General features: G+C 42.5%; 1 protein-coding gene across 3 annotated transcripts in view; it reads left to right on the top strand.

Moving 5' to 3' along the window:
* The first annotated feature begins 1107 nt into the window (after window positions 1-1107).
* The window catches only part of SCFD2 (sec1 family domain containing 2), a 181679-nt gene continuing 168001 nt past the window's right edge, over window positions 1108-14785 (top strand). The window contains exons 1-2 of one of the 3 annotated variants that reach the window (XR_011725802.1): window positions 1108-1958; window positions 5951-6119. Coding sequence is in view for 2 of the 3 variants with exons in the window: in XM_071743544.1 (XP_071599645.1) it covers window positions 1202-1958; window positions 5951-6119 (926 nt within the window). In the remaining variant the exon portion in view is untranslated. The remainder of the gene's footprint in view (window positions 1959-5950; window positions 6120-14785) is intronic. The other 2 variants (XM_071743544.1, XM_071743545.1) reach the window with 2 other exon arrangements.

A 14785-nucleotide genomic window follows, 5' to 3' on the forward strand; every position in this document is an offset into this window, starting at 1 on the left:
TGAAATCAGCTGTACCTCCAAGCAGCCTAAGAAGACTAATTGAGATGGTGGATGAACTAATTAAATATTTTATCTTATTATTGCTGATAATCTCACTGCCTCAGAAGTCTCCCCTCACTCTGTACTAAGGAGGTTGCAGAATACAGATTTGCAAGTGAGCCATGCATTCTCTGGGGAGAAGAAACTTGTAGATACATATTATGGCTTGTTTTCTTTTTGAAAAGAAATTAGCTTTGAAACTGATCTTGAGACTGAGAGCTTTTTCAAGCTTTTTCAAGCTCTGAACAAGTGAATTTGTTATATATCTTCAGCTGTATATCACAAAACTTGCATTTAATAGTCTTTTTTTCTTGGTAGCTCATCTACTGCTGCATTTGTTAGTATTAACACAAGAAATAGAGTGCTATAGGACAGCGAATGGCAATGGAAGTTTCACTTTTCCAGTGCTGTGCATTAAAATATCAGAAAAACAGTTGTTCTCTCGGTGTAACAGAGATACCAATGCAGCACAAAAGCGGTAGTGACATAAATAGTGACACTGAATTGTTTTAGTATTTACTAGTAGCAAGACCAAAGCAGCTCCCAGCCTTTTCGGGAAAATATCAGGCTAAACCGAACCGCCTGTGCTCAGGTGTGTCCCCCCCGGCACCGGCCAGGGCTACAGGTTATAGCAGTTACCTAATGCAGACTGTAGGCGAGAGAAACATTTTAATAGGTGTCAAGAGTTTAGCACTGCCACAAAAAAAAAAAAAAAAAAAAAGAACCCTTTCCCCTCTCCTGTGTTCTCCGAGAAGAGCGGCGTCCCCGCTGCCGCCCTCGCGGGGTAACAGAACCGGGGGGGCGGCAGAACTGCCCACGACAAAACTCCCGGGGAGGCCACGTCCCGGACCGTGTCACAAGACGGCTCTGCGGGAAAAACTTTCGGCAGAGGGCCCGGCCGCTGGTACCCCGCAGCTCCCACAGAGCCAGAGCCTAACCCCCCGCAGCCCCCTCGGGACACTTCCTCCATACAGAGGAGGAGGAGAAACCACCGCAGCACCGCCCCGGCTCTGTCCCGGCCAAGGGACGGGACGGGACGGCCCGGCCCGGCCCCGCCCCGCCCGGGAACCGCCAACCCGTGTCCGCTCCGTCATCCCGCGGCGCCGGCGGCGCGCCGGGCACGTGCGCTGTGTTGTGGCTGTCAGCGGTGGCCGCCGGCGCCATGGCGGTGCCGGAGCCGGAGCTGCACCGGGTGTGCCGGCAGGCCTGGGAGCCCGTGCTGGTCAGGGCACGCCGGGCAGTCATCTTCCTAGACGCGGCGTCCGCCGAGGCGCTGCACTGGGGCGGCGGCGGGGCGGGCGAGCTGCTAGCGGCGGGGGCGCTGGCCGTCAGGGCTCTGTCCGCTGAGGCGGCTGCGGCGGCGGCTGCGGCGGTGAGGGCTGCGGCCCGCGTCATCTTCGTGGTGAGCGGGGCGCTGCGGGGCGGCACCGCCGCCGCCGTGCGCGGGGTGCTGGGCCAGGGCGCCGTGCGGCACTGCGTGCTGGTGACCGGCGGTGAGGCGGAGGGCGGCGGTTCGGCCGAGCTGGAGGAGACGCTGCGGCGGTGGATGGGCGAGGGCGGCTGCGCCGAGGCCGTAGTGCGGGGCCCGCCGCTCCTGGCCCCAGTCTCGGCGGAGCTCTGCCTGCTGCCCGCCCTGGGGACGCTCCTCCCGCCCCTGCCCGGCCCCAGCGGGCCTGGACCCGGGGAGGTCGGCCTGAGCGCCCTGCCCGTCGAGCTGCGGGCGGCGGTGCGGGGCCTGGTGGGCGACCTCGACGCTCTCTTCACTGCCCTGAGCCTGCGGGAGGAGAGCTTCGCCGTGGGGACACTCAGCAGAGTCCTCGCAGCTGAGCTAGCAAGCTACGCCCCGGCCAGGAACAGGAGGAAGATGGCCACCAGCAAGGCCTCCATCGTCTTTGTGGACAGGACGCTGGACCTAGCTGGTAAGAGCCCACTGCTGGCAGGGGCTGTCATCCCTGCGGATCTACATCCACCCGGCTGGGAGGGTTTCAGGTATCTGCAGCAGTCCTCGTACCCTGTGACTATGCGTAGCACCATGGCCATAGGGGTTGTTCACACATCCTTGATCCCTAGTGGGTCATGGAAACCAAGAATGAAGCAGAAGGCTCTGCTAGAAAAGGGTTTATTTCTGGTGCTTTCAAAACTTTGCTGCCAATCAGAGACCTTGGCAGTACCTCTGTGATCCTGAGGCATGAAGGAAATGGTCTGTTAATTCAGACTGTGCCTTCTGGATTACTGCAAAGCATTTCCTAGTGCTCACCTTTACCATTATACCTGTCTAAACAGACACACATCTATGTATGCACTTAGCTATACCTATACACCTCAGAGCATCTCTGTATTTATGTGTATATATATGTATGCATATATATATGTATATGTAGGATTTATATGCTATGCATTATACTTAGTCATTGAGTGAAGCAGGTGCACGTGCCTGGTGGAGTTAACTTGGAAAACATGTTTGAGTGAAAACAATACAGATTGTTTATACAACACTTTCTCAGAAGCAAATGACTCTAAGAATGAACCATACCGTAAATATAACTACTTAATATCAATTACTTTGATGTTCCTTTGATTGTCTAGGGGAGAACTTAGATCTGTCTTTTGGCAAGGTAGAAGGGTATTGTAGTTGCCTTGAATACTGCCCCATGGTTCCTGAGAACATACAGACTCCAGCACTGTTTAACAAGGTCAGTTTAAGCTAGTGCTGGATGAAGGAATATGTAAAAACACTGATAGGCCTTTGGAACTGGTGCTCCAAATATCCAACTTATTTTAAGGCAATAGGTGTGAAAATTTCTGCCTTCTGATATTTTAAACTCTGCTCTCACTGAAGTGATGCATTGCCTAAGCAAGTTGCATCATAGAAATTGCCCCACTAGAGTCATTTAGTGTCAGTTCTTCCCAGTGGTGATCTTATTCAGAAAAGCTCTGTGCAAGTGTGCAGTGTTGAAACATGGAGACTGGGATGCGTTTGTCTATGTGTCTTTCCAAAATCACCAGTCTTGAACTTTCCTACAAAGCAGTTGAAACAGCAGATGTTAAAAAAGCTTGAAAGCAGGGGAAGATATGCCATGCATACTGTTATGGTGCACGCTGACTTATTATTAAACTTTGATTGAAGGTAAAGCCCCCACTAGAAATGAGCTGCGTTAGTTGTTGGCAGTGCCTTTGAAGGAGAACTGTTTTTTTAGCAACATTGAGCACATTTAGCAATTGATTTTAAAGTCTTCCCATTGCCCAGGCTCTCATGTTGCTTCTGTGATATGCAGTTTCCCCTTAAGTCAGCTTTTTAAAATTTGTTTTGGTTTTAAACCAGACAGTAGAACCAGTAGGAGAACATAAGTAGAAATGTTGTGATATAGGTCTGGTAGGGTGCTGAGGAAAATGTTGCATGTGTGTGTGAGGTGTAGTTAATGAGTTCCTGGCTACTGTTAAAGAATCAGTTTGTTGAGTTTACTAATTGTGCCAGCTATGACCTGAATCAAATGTCACATATTTCAGTTTGTAGCTCTTAATGAGAAGACAAAGGAAAATTATAACAGTGTGATATGTAAGATTTCTAGTATCCTCAAGGCTGGGTATTAGGATGACACGAAGACTTCTGTTTTGTACAGGTCACATATCTTTTCCTTATCACTTTAACACCCAATCTGTGTGCATGTTGGCAGCATTAAAGTTACCAGATGCCTTGAGAACACTGTTGGTCTCAAGAAGCTGCTGCACAGCCTGTGTGCTGTCCTCAAGGATGAGCACAGAGGATGGAAACCATTCCCATGCACCCTGCTGAAGTCAGTGAGCTTGAAAAGTGACTACCCTTGCTTCCCTGTCCTCGTCTCATGAGGTTTAATTGTCTTTCCAGCCTTGGTTGGTTTGTGTAGCTGGTCAGGGGCAACAGGGATTTCTAAAACCTCTGGGAAATATTTTCTAATTGCTTTGGTGAGGCAGAGCAAAAGCCATCAGTGCTTGTGGACCAGGGGGAGTCTCCAGGAAATGACAGTTGTGGGAAGGAGACAAGTGGCACTGAGACTTCCCCCCCTGTGCCAAGGAGAAAAGAGGGATATTAATAATTAACGTGGGTTTATTTACATTTGAGGTGTTTCCAATTTAACTGAATGCCTTGTCTGGCTAAATGTTGCTTGCTTTCAACAAGTATGGAGAGATAGACATTGCTTCCAGGATGTGGGGGTGGAAGTTCAGAAGATTACCATCTGTTTTCCATGTTTGTAACTTTGCAAGTGTTGATAACTCCAGTGTGGCTGACAAGTGACCGACCTAGTAAGAAGAATGTAGAAATTTTCAAGAGCAGATGGCTTAGGAAGTTGTAGAGACTGCCTGGCCCATTTCATCTGTACTTCAGAGGTCTGTCAGGGAATGTTAGAAAGGAAAGTTGCTGTCATTCTGTGACTATTACAATCTGTTGTGAAACAAACTGGTACTTTCAGTCCAGCTGAGTGGCCAGGTGTCCTCACTGCAGTACCACCACTTGCTGGACATGTGTGCCTTCCTTGGTTTCTATGGGCTGAGGCTTTGTCAGCATTTAGGTTGACATCTCCTTTTTCATCCTTGCATCTCTTTGAATTCTGCTACAGTTGAGAATAGTTCATGAACTATGAAGTGGTTTTACAACATGGGTACATGGCTGCTGTAGACTTGCTAGAGGCAACCTTGTGCTTATACAAGAGCAGTTAATAATCTGACCCTGAGTTAATATTCTTGATGTGAACACCTTGTTTGGATTTATGGAGCATGTGATGCTGACTTCACCTGATGAAGCAGATACCTGTCTTTGGAATTGTTCAGAAATGAGAACAGATAGGGAGCCACCTGAACAGACTTTGATGGACTGGCACCATAGCCTGAAAGATGGTTTTCCTGCTGCTCAAAGTGACTTCCCAAGTCCCCTTTCTCCTGAGTAAAGCCAGGACAACGCTACTAACTAAGCTCATCACTGGTGTCCAGCCCTGTGGTGATAGCTGAACCATAGCTACAGTGGTAGAATACAAATCACTTTGACTTGTTTCTGACTCAGAAACAATAGTTCGTGTCGTTTTTTTCTGCTTTGGTTTGGCTCACAGTCTTAATATTTTATAAGTTGGTTGTAGTGCCTGTGTTTAGTCTTTGTGAATAGTAAAAAGAGCATGTGTGCTTGAAGTTAGGAGAGTTGAAGAAAAGCTGCCAACTGCAATTCAGTCTCTTGGAACAAGGTCAAATTGACATTTTATACCATGTAACGTGGGTTGTTTTAGTCATTTCATACTGCTTTCACCTGTGCTGCACTCAGTCCATGTAGGAGCAACAATCTTGGCAGTGGCATGTTGCTGGGAATTGTTTATTTTGATACTGTGCCAGCCTCTCTAGGTAGCTATGTATGCAGCCTGTGAACAGCCCTTTTAGGCACAGTCCTATTAGTTTAGAAAACTATAGTTTGCATGTATACATAAATGTTTGCCTGCTTTTTTAATAACCATTGCAAATCTTGTTTAACTAACACCTTTCTTATGCAAAAGGAAATTTGTTGCATATTTACATGCAAAATCAGTATTTACTAGCTGTAAAGCGAACTCGAATTTATGCCTTTCAAATGAATCTTTCTGATACTTTATCAATACTTTTAACTGCAGGCATTCCAGGCATTGATTTTACTTCAGTAGCAAAACATTTCTGAAAAGCTAATAGCGGTCTTGATATATAGGTATACAGGCAGTTTCATAAGGTCTGTTTTTTGCTTAGAGGACTAGCAGTGTCCTTCCCAAAACAAGAGGTAGCTATTTTGGTCTCAGTTCCTTGTGGATTTGGTTTTTGGTTATTTTTTTGTTAGGTTGTTTTCTTTGATTCGTGTTGTTTTGTTTTGGTTTTTTCCCTTCTTGTTACTTATGTGACAGTTTTGGGGTCTATTTTTCCCTAGGAGCAGTTGGTCATCATGGAGACAATCTTGCAGAGAAGATCCTATCTGTGCTTCCCAAGCTTCCTGGCCACAAGACTGATGTGATGGTTAACATGGTAGAACTTACAGCACTGCAGACTACAGATGAAACTTGCAATATTATAGCACCTGGCTGCTTAGCACAACCAAAGTAAGCATTCCTGTTGGTTTTTTTTTTTTTGATGTTGAATATGCTTGTTATCTTTTTGTGGGGAAAAAAAAGAGGAACAGAAAGGAAGTCTTTTATTTGAAAAACAAAACAAAACAAAGAAGTCAGGCTTCCAGAAAAACCTCATGTGGTCCTGATTCTCTTAGAATATAATCAGTTTGTAAGTGTGCATAAAGCGAACAGACCAGATAAGACTCTCAGAAGTAAAAGATTCTCAGGACCTTTTTAGGTTTAAGGTGTTTAAATTGCTGTAGTTTACTGTAATAGAAATCAGTACAGATTAAACACCAAAAATTCTTCCTTGTGACATTTCTTTTTCTGCCTATTAAGTCATACATGCAGGTAGGTCTTAAGTGTGGCTTTCTTTTCACATAACCTTCTTTATATAAGTGAACTTAATTGTAAGTTAACTTAAGGTTTTATCACTGTTTTTGTGTATGATATCTGTGGAGAAAGATAATTAGACATAAATTTAGGCATACAGGCAGTTTCATAAGGTCTGTTTTTTGCTTAAACAGCAACCTAGACTTGGAACAATTTTACTTAGATATGTATAGTTTGCAGCTAAGACATTGCTTGTAAAGTGCATCAGGTTTCCTGTTTGACCTTCTAAATTTAGTTGTCTGAACTGAAATTTCCCTGCAGCTTCTGTTATTATGCATAAACCAGGAAATATACCAGGTGCTGGTTTCACTCCAACGAAATTTTAAAATTTGGTCAGCATTGCTCTAGAAATTCATGCAGTGTAAGGGAGTTGAAAAGTTCTTTCTCTTTTGCTCAAGTGTTCACTCAAAATATTAAGAAGGGGGTTTTCAGGATGGGCTATCCAACATAGTCTGTTTTTCTGTTTTGATTCCTGTTTTATTTCACACCTGTGCTCTGCTCCCTCTTCTCCCCTCCACAAAGATTTCACAGAAGACTTTTCACTCTGCCAGCATCTGGTGTTTATTTTCTGTGAACCTCCAGATCCTTTGTCATTTTCCATCTCCCACATGTGCTGTTTACTGGGTCCACTCTCCAAGTTTCACGTAGGATAATTTTTGTCTTCTTTAGGAGCTGTTGAGGAAACATTTCCTCCTATACATGGACTAAATTTTAAGTTGCTGGCCAGGGTGATTTAAATAAAATTTGTTCTGCTTTTCTTCTCATTGGCTGCTCTCCAGTGGTCTCTGAGGTAGAAGTGAGATGTCCTTAAGAGCTGTCAGAACAGCAAAATGAAGAGGCCATTGCCCATGGCAGATATGCTGTGGTAGCTGTTGTTTATGTTAACTTTGGTTAGCTACCAGAAATAGTTCCTGGTAGCGTGGGCTAGGAAAAAAATTGATATTTATTGCCTTAAGATTGTTGACTTGTGCTGTTGTTCATTGAGGATACTAAAGCTAGCATGCCTCCTCATGCTAAAATTGACTTCAGTCTTCTCTCTAGTCATGTTTTCAGGAATAGCCTGCAGTGTTCTGATGTGTTCTGAGGTGGCTACTGCTACATATACACCAAGGTTCATTTGCCTATTTGCTACTTAGCGGGGAAGGTGCCTCTGCTAACAGTATAGATAGACCTAATGTATTTTGCAGTTGCCTAAGCACACAGGTGGTGAAAGAACAACAGGATTTGGCTACAGGGTACTCAGCTGTATTCTGCAAGTGCAGTAAAGTTGGATGACAGTAACTGATGCCTGCTACCAGGGCAGTGGTGTCATGACCATACATGTCTGTAACAGCTTCCCAATGTACCCTTCTTCTGCAGTCTTCTTACAGAAACTGTTACACTAGAAATTTTTAAGAACAGGTTATGAAAGTAGTGGTTTAAGTAGGATTGATATTGCCTTGGAGCAGAGCCAAGGGACCTCTCAAAATCTTCCTGCGATCATTGTTCACAAGATTCCAAAGTCCAAAGGATGCATCTCTGCAATATTCAACCTCACATCTTTCACTTTTCCTCCAGCTGTGTAATGATAGTTTCTAACTTAAAACAGCTGTTTCCAAGCAAGCTTAAGAAAATTGCTGAAGAGTACTGAAAACCATAACAGTGTCTGAGCTGGTGACTGAAGGTGGCACCTTCCGTTCTGTTCAACAGGACGTATTCTTAGTAATGGATTATAAACACCAGCATTAATCGTCTTTGATAGTGTAAAATGTTTGAAGTTCTGTGTCAGTTCTGTAAGAGATTCCATACAATGCTCTCAGTTCTGCATCAGCATGGTTATTGCCATTTGTAGCCAGCTCAGAAGTGTTTCTTGTTGTTGAAAACTTGTTCTGTGTTATCTTTGTAAGTAATGCATGGCAAGGAGTGTTCCTCTGCTTATAAATTTTCTGTTTACTTTGGAAAGGGAAAGTGCCAGCACCTTTCCTGGGGACAGGACCAGTAACTTCAATTACTTTAGTTACTTCAGTTACACTCAAATGTGTGCAATGTGGAGGGGGCTTTTTTTACACAAAATTTTGTGTTTCACAGACTCACATATTCAGAATATTTTTCAAATGTTTTCACTATTTTCTCTCAAATAATATGTGAACATGCTGTGGGGGAGGGCGAGAAAAGCCTGCTTCTTCCACACTACTTGGCTATATTTAACTTTTCTTATGGAATGCCTCTTCAGCAGAAACATCTGGGCTCAGTTACAGAGTGAGCAAACAGAATTAATGAATAATTTATGGTTGGTGTGGTGAAATAAAGAAGGGTTCTTTTCTCAAATGTAAGGATATAACTGGCTTCTTTAAAGATTTATATGAAAATGTAAATGTCATATGGTACTGAAGTTACTGTATTTTGAAGGTGCTGTCTTTGTGAGAAAGGAAATTTCTTAAAAATTATCTGCTCTAGAGTTCTTTAATATTAGTATCAGTAGCCTCAAATCTTTCAGAGTATTTGTTTGCCCTGTTGTAGTCACTGACACGTTGCTGCTTCAATGTGAATAGTGGCTGGTTTACACTCTTTGAGCACAGTGTCAAAATATTTTACTAATTTGTATACACAAATGAATGTTTTATATCACAAACGAATGATTTGTACACAAATGAATGAAACAGTTCACAGACATGAAGCTAAGGACAGCCTCTCTGGATCAGAACTGTTAGTTCCTATTAAAAAATATGATAGCCACCCTGCCCTTCAAACAAAGGTTGAATAATAGAAGTGGAATTTGCAGTGAATGCTTAACAGCAGAAGCAATTAAAAAAAACCTTACATTGATTGTGCTCTCTTGCTGATCTTTGTGTTTTGATAATCCACACAGTGTTTTTTGAAGAATTTCTAACAATTTCAGCTTCTAATTTTAGGCAAACATGCAGTGGCTTTGAGGATTTGTCATCTTGGTTAAATATCAACAAGTCTGTTTTTTTGAGCCATCTGTGGTGTCCATTTGATAACATTTTGGCCACTTGGTTTCCTAAAGCACCTATCTTGTGTTTTTAAGATTTGTATTTTATGACATGAAAGCATCTTGCTGTCAGTAATGGGTTTATCTTGATGGAGCTTTATCTTGTGGTGTTTTCCACCTCTGGCAAGCTGAGAGCTGAGCTACGTGGAAGTCCCATGGCTTCCTGAAGTCAGGGTTCTGATGCCTGCATCCTGGTCACAGGTCTGTGGTGTGTGAAAACAAGAAATGAAGTTATGTGATATTGAACTGTGGGCAACTGAAGAAAGATGAATGATCTTTTTTTAATCTGCTCTTTTATTACGCAGGAACACTTTTGGTATGCTCTTGTATTTTGCTGAATAAATTGAATACTTAACTTGTTTATACACATTTAAAGAATTAACTGAGTAGAGATTTCTTGCCTGGTTTTTCTGCTCTTGCTTACTTTTTCCCAGTCCTTGGAGTCTGCAAGCTCCTTGGAATCATTGTGGTACAAAAATCTCGGAAGAAGTCTACGATTTTAAATAAAAATATATATCTTTAATGCAATATACAAAGAAGCTTTGGGTTCTTAGAGCAAGCATTTTTCTATAAAAATGTAAAACTGTAATGTAACACTTCATGTTGGGGCTGCTACGCCTCAAGAAATTGAGTGAGCAATATACCTGAGGTGTCTGGGTGCTTTTGACAAAACAGATGGAGCCACTAAATTATCTGAGTTTGCACTGAGGGGAGAAAATAAGTTCAGAATGAGGTGATCTTGTTGACGAGTGTGAGGCAGAAAACCTTGATGTTCAGGCCAGATGTTGGAAACATGCACTCAAAATCTTTGCTTAGGTTTTTATATGAGAGATGTGTCCTGGTTTGGGCCAGGATAAAGGTGGAAGGACAGAGGTGGAAGGAGAGATGTGCTGGGGTGTGGAGGAAGAGAGTTGGTTACAAACTAGAATATTCCTAGAGATAAAATAGTAAAATTTAAATGTCTCATATTAATGGAAGTTGAAAATGCATACTTCTTCCAGTAGTCCTTAGTTCTGAGGCTGTTAATTCCTACTTTGGACTGATTATTGATTTTGTTTACAAGTGCTTAAAGTGTTACAGTTTGGATGGAGAAAGCCCCGGTCCAGCATCATCTTTGCTCTTGTGTGTGATGTGGTGATGCAGTGCTCTCCTGGCAGTGGGACTTGGATAACCCAGAGCACAGAGAAAGGCCATGAGGTGAGAGGACTTGTATTCCAGTCCTGGCTCTGCTGCTGGCTTGCAGCATGTTCTTGGACAGGTCATTTAATTTCTTTCTATTCTTGTTTCCTTTTCTAGCCCTTGTCCAGGGAACTTCTCATTTAAACCAGTAAGCCAGGGAATTTCTCAGGATACAAGTTTGCAGACTACATGGTGGAAAATCTGTGGTGCTAAGGTTTTTGGGAGGATATAAATAATGTTGGCTATGGTTAAGTTGGAAGTTAAGGAGTGGGGACAAGCAAAGGCAGAATCTCCATTTGTTCTTTCTTTGGTACTCTGCCCTTCCCACTCTTACTAGCAGTGTTTTATTTCACTGAGGAGAGGGAGCTGTTTCAGAGGGAACTGTTTTGAGCTGTAGCTCACCTGTCACCCTTTCCTGTGAACTGGTGGAACAGCAGTTTCAATTGTCTCTGTAAAACACACACTGCAGTATTCTTTGAACAATATGTATGATGTGAATTAAAAATGAAAATTATTTGTACTTATATAGCAAAGAAAATAGGAGCAAGAATTAAAACTGGAAAGGAGATTGAAGTCTCCTTTTAAGATGGGTAACAGACTTTTTTTGAATGATTGATTCTATTATCTTTTTTTAACTGGAGAACTGGCATCTGAAGGATATCAGTGATGTTTTTCTTAACACTGAATAAATTACAATATAAGCTTTGGGGAGATGGTTCTTGGATCTTTGTGGTATTTTAAATTTTATTTTTTAAGTATTCCCTTTATGCCAGCTGTAGGTATTAATGTAAAAAAAAAAAAAACACCAAAAATCCACACTTTTTTTCATGTTTATAAAAGCTTGTAATAAGTTGGGACAGTGTTATTCTTTAATGAGCTGGGTATTTATGGCATAAATTAGAGAAATTTTTCTTTCTGGAATGTTAATATTAAAGAGGAAACGTTAATACTACAGTAAGAAAATCCAGATGCCATAACCATATTGCTTCATAATCCACTGAGGGTCCTGCAAAGGAGGAAGGGTAAAACAAAACAATGGATGTCAGGGCTACTTCAGGGAAAGGGAAAGCTGCACATTGCAAACTGCTCTTGTAGCTGCTCCAGGATACTGGTGGTGGTTCAGCAGCAGCAAGGGTGCTGCTGGGAAGCTCTGCCTCTCCCTGCTCTGGGGTGCTCCTCCAGTTTTTCTGCTGCTGGATGCTTCCCCCTCCTGGGAGCTGTGAGCTCCTGCTCCCCCTGGGCAGGCCTCCTGCCTCTGCTGCAGTGCTCTGCTGAGCTCTGCTCTTCAGGATTGCTCTAAACTGAAACTCGGACCCCTAAGACAAAAAAACCCAACCACCACCAACAATAAAAATAGCCACCACCCATGTAGAGCCTTTTCCTATCTGCCTTGCTGAACCAAGGTATGCAGCAATTTTACTGAATAAAAGGAGGCCTTAGCTGCAGGGTTTGTGAAAAGCAGACGTCACATCACATTTGAAAAACTGACATTTTCCTTCTTCAGTGTCAGTAGAAATTACAGCACAGCCCTGTGCTTTTAGGACTCATGCTGTACCACTGGGGTCCATTTTCAAGGAAATTAATAAGGCTTTATTTACAAGGTTCTTCTGTTGATACATTTTGCCTTCTCAGCAATCCAGCCAGGAGCTGCATCTCTGAGTTACGGATTGAGCAGTAGGAATGCCCCAAACACAGCATTCCCCTCCCTCCTTGTTCCTGGACTGGCTGTCCTCATGATGACCACTTTATTTTACACATATGGGATCAGAGCACATTCCTTAATCAAGGCCTATTCAGAGTTTCCTAACTGTTTGAAATTTCTCAAGGCATCTTCTTGTTGGGAATAACATCAGCTTCTGGGGTTTGTCAGTCAAGACAAGCTTTCCAGGAGATGCTTTCTGCTCAGTTTCAAGCCAGTCCAAATCAAACGAATGTAATTGCCACAGGATAAGATGAACAAGCTGATAAGATTTATTATCTCTTACAATAAATTTGTATATTTCTCCTTTCAACAGAAGACTTCCTTGAAATGGAAAAAGGGGAGAGGGGTGTGCTGAGGGTGGAAAATTCTGGGAAGAGGTTGAGACCTTTGGCTTGCCTGTGCTGTGTAATGTACAGCATTACTGGATGACCTTGCTGCCCATTTGCAGAAGCCCAGCTTGCTGCAGTAGTTTGTTGAAGTAACCAGCAAAGGAATCACACAGGGATTCTTTACCTAACCAGGTTCTTGCCTATTAGGTGCCACATTTTTTTCCATTGCCTGTTATGATGTGTCTCAGAAGCCTCAGAAGTTTTCTTCTAGATAAGAGAAAGTTTGAAGCTTATTTTCCTTGAGATAAAGAATGAATTGGGCTGACAAGCTCTTGGCATCAGCTGGGTGGTTCTTCTTTATCTGTGCCTCACAGGCCAGTAAAAGGACTTCTGGGGGTTGTGGGAAGCTGGAGTGCTCAAGACTTCATTCCTTGTATTTTGAGGACCTCTGACTGCACTGTTAGTCTGGGCTGCCCAGGATTACTTATAAATGTTTTCAGCCTGAACTCAGGATATTTTTCCTGGTTCTTCTGACACTCACATAGCCATCCTCAGAGTACAAGGGATCAAGAGGTTCAAGATGCTATTGTCAGTAGAATCTGCTAGCTGTAAATGGGAAAATCCAGAACACTTCATGCTTAATTATTTAAAGACTTATTTTTAGTTATTCAGTAGAAAGACTCCCTGTGTTTATATCATTCTCAATATAATCCCTAATTGAGTACTGTCATGAAGTCACAAGATTCTTTTTCTTTTGCCCAGGGAAAGAATGTTACCCACATGCTGTCCAACCATCAACAGGTCTTTGAGTGCTTGTGTCTTCAGCTGGTTAGCAAAGGAAGGAAACTTACTGTCTGTAAGGAAATTCAATGAGTACAGTCCCTCAGCTAGTTTGTCATCTGACTGTTTTCTTGTTAGCATTACTCTCTCTTCTGCAGGTGCATTCCTTGAAAGATGTAAAGATGGACAAATCCCTTTCTGATTAACCATCAGAAAGAGTAACTATTGATGTCTGCAGTCAGGACAGAAAGGGAAGATCTTTATGTTGCTTAGGGGCAGTGGTGGTTTTTTTTTTTTACTGTCTGCAGCATTTCTTTGAAAAGTGACATACATTTCTTGTTACCTTAATTGTTTCATGAATTTTTCAAGTTGCTTTTTTCCGCTGTGTAAGTTTGCAAATGGTTTTCCCTTAGTGTGGCCACGTTGTATTTTCCTGCAGATGTATTCAGAGTTCAGTAGCAGCACAAAAACTCTGTTTAAGCAAACTTTGTGAATCTCCAATGTAAGCTCCAGACTTTCTTGTGTTATAGTACAGTTTCCCAGTAAGTGTTGCTTTGGCTGATGTGAGATTTTTCTAAGACTAGCTCTCAGTCTGCTTGGCCAACTGCTTCAAGTTTGCCTCCTGAATGACCTCAACAATAAGGTTTTTAAATGCAGTGATATGCATTGGCTTTATTGCATATTGCAGAATTTCTCCTTTGCTGTTCAGCCGTGGTGCCAGAGCAGAGAGTGACTGAGTGACCTGCAGGGTTGCTTTAGTTCACCATAAAGTAAGCCTGCTGTATCTTAAAATGGAGAAAAATGTGCCATAAAGGACTGATGAGAAGAACAAATGACAGCTGCTCATTCAGATCACGAACCAATATTTGGGAAGGAAACAGTATCATCTGTTAGCAATGGATTTGGTTGCAAGTTTTGACTGTATGATGAAATTCTATCAAGATTCCAAACTTAATGTGAAACAGGAATCAAGCTTACATGGCCTATAATTTATGTGAAGTGAGCTGTTTACCTGGTGTGCCTTAAAGAGGCTTCTACTCTGGAAAGCAGACATTATTAATGAAGAAATACTTCTTTATTTTTATAAAGATAGATACTTACACAACTAATGGGTTTATTTTAATTTATTAAAAAATACAGTTTTGTCTTCTTTTATTTAGCATGACTCCTGTTATTCAGATGGCAGATCTTAAGATTCTAATTCATAATGCCTAGCTTCAGTGCTTACCTCTGTGCATCTTGTTTTCCTCAAGTATAGCAAAGAGATGCTTAAATGGGTTTT

Source organism: Heliangelus exortis, chromosome 4, assembly GCF_036169615.1.
Source record: "Heliangelus exortis chromosome 4, bHelExo1.hap1, whole genome shotgun sequence".
NCBI lineage: Eukaryota > Metazoa > Chordata > Aves > Apodiformes > Trochilidae > Heliangelus > Heliangelus exortis.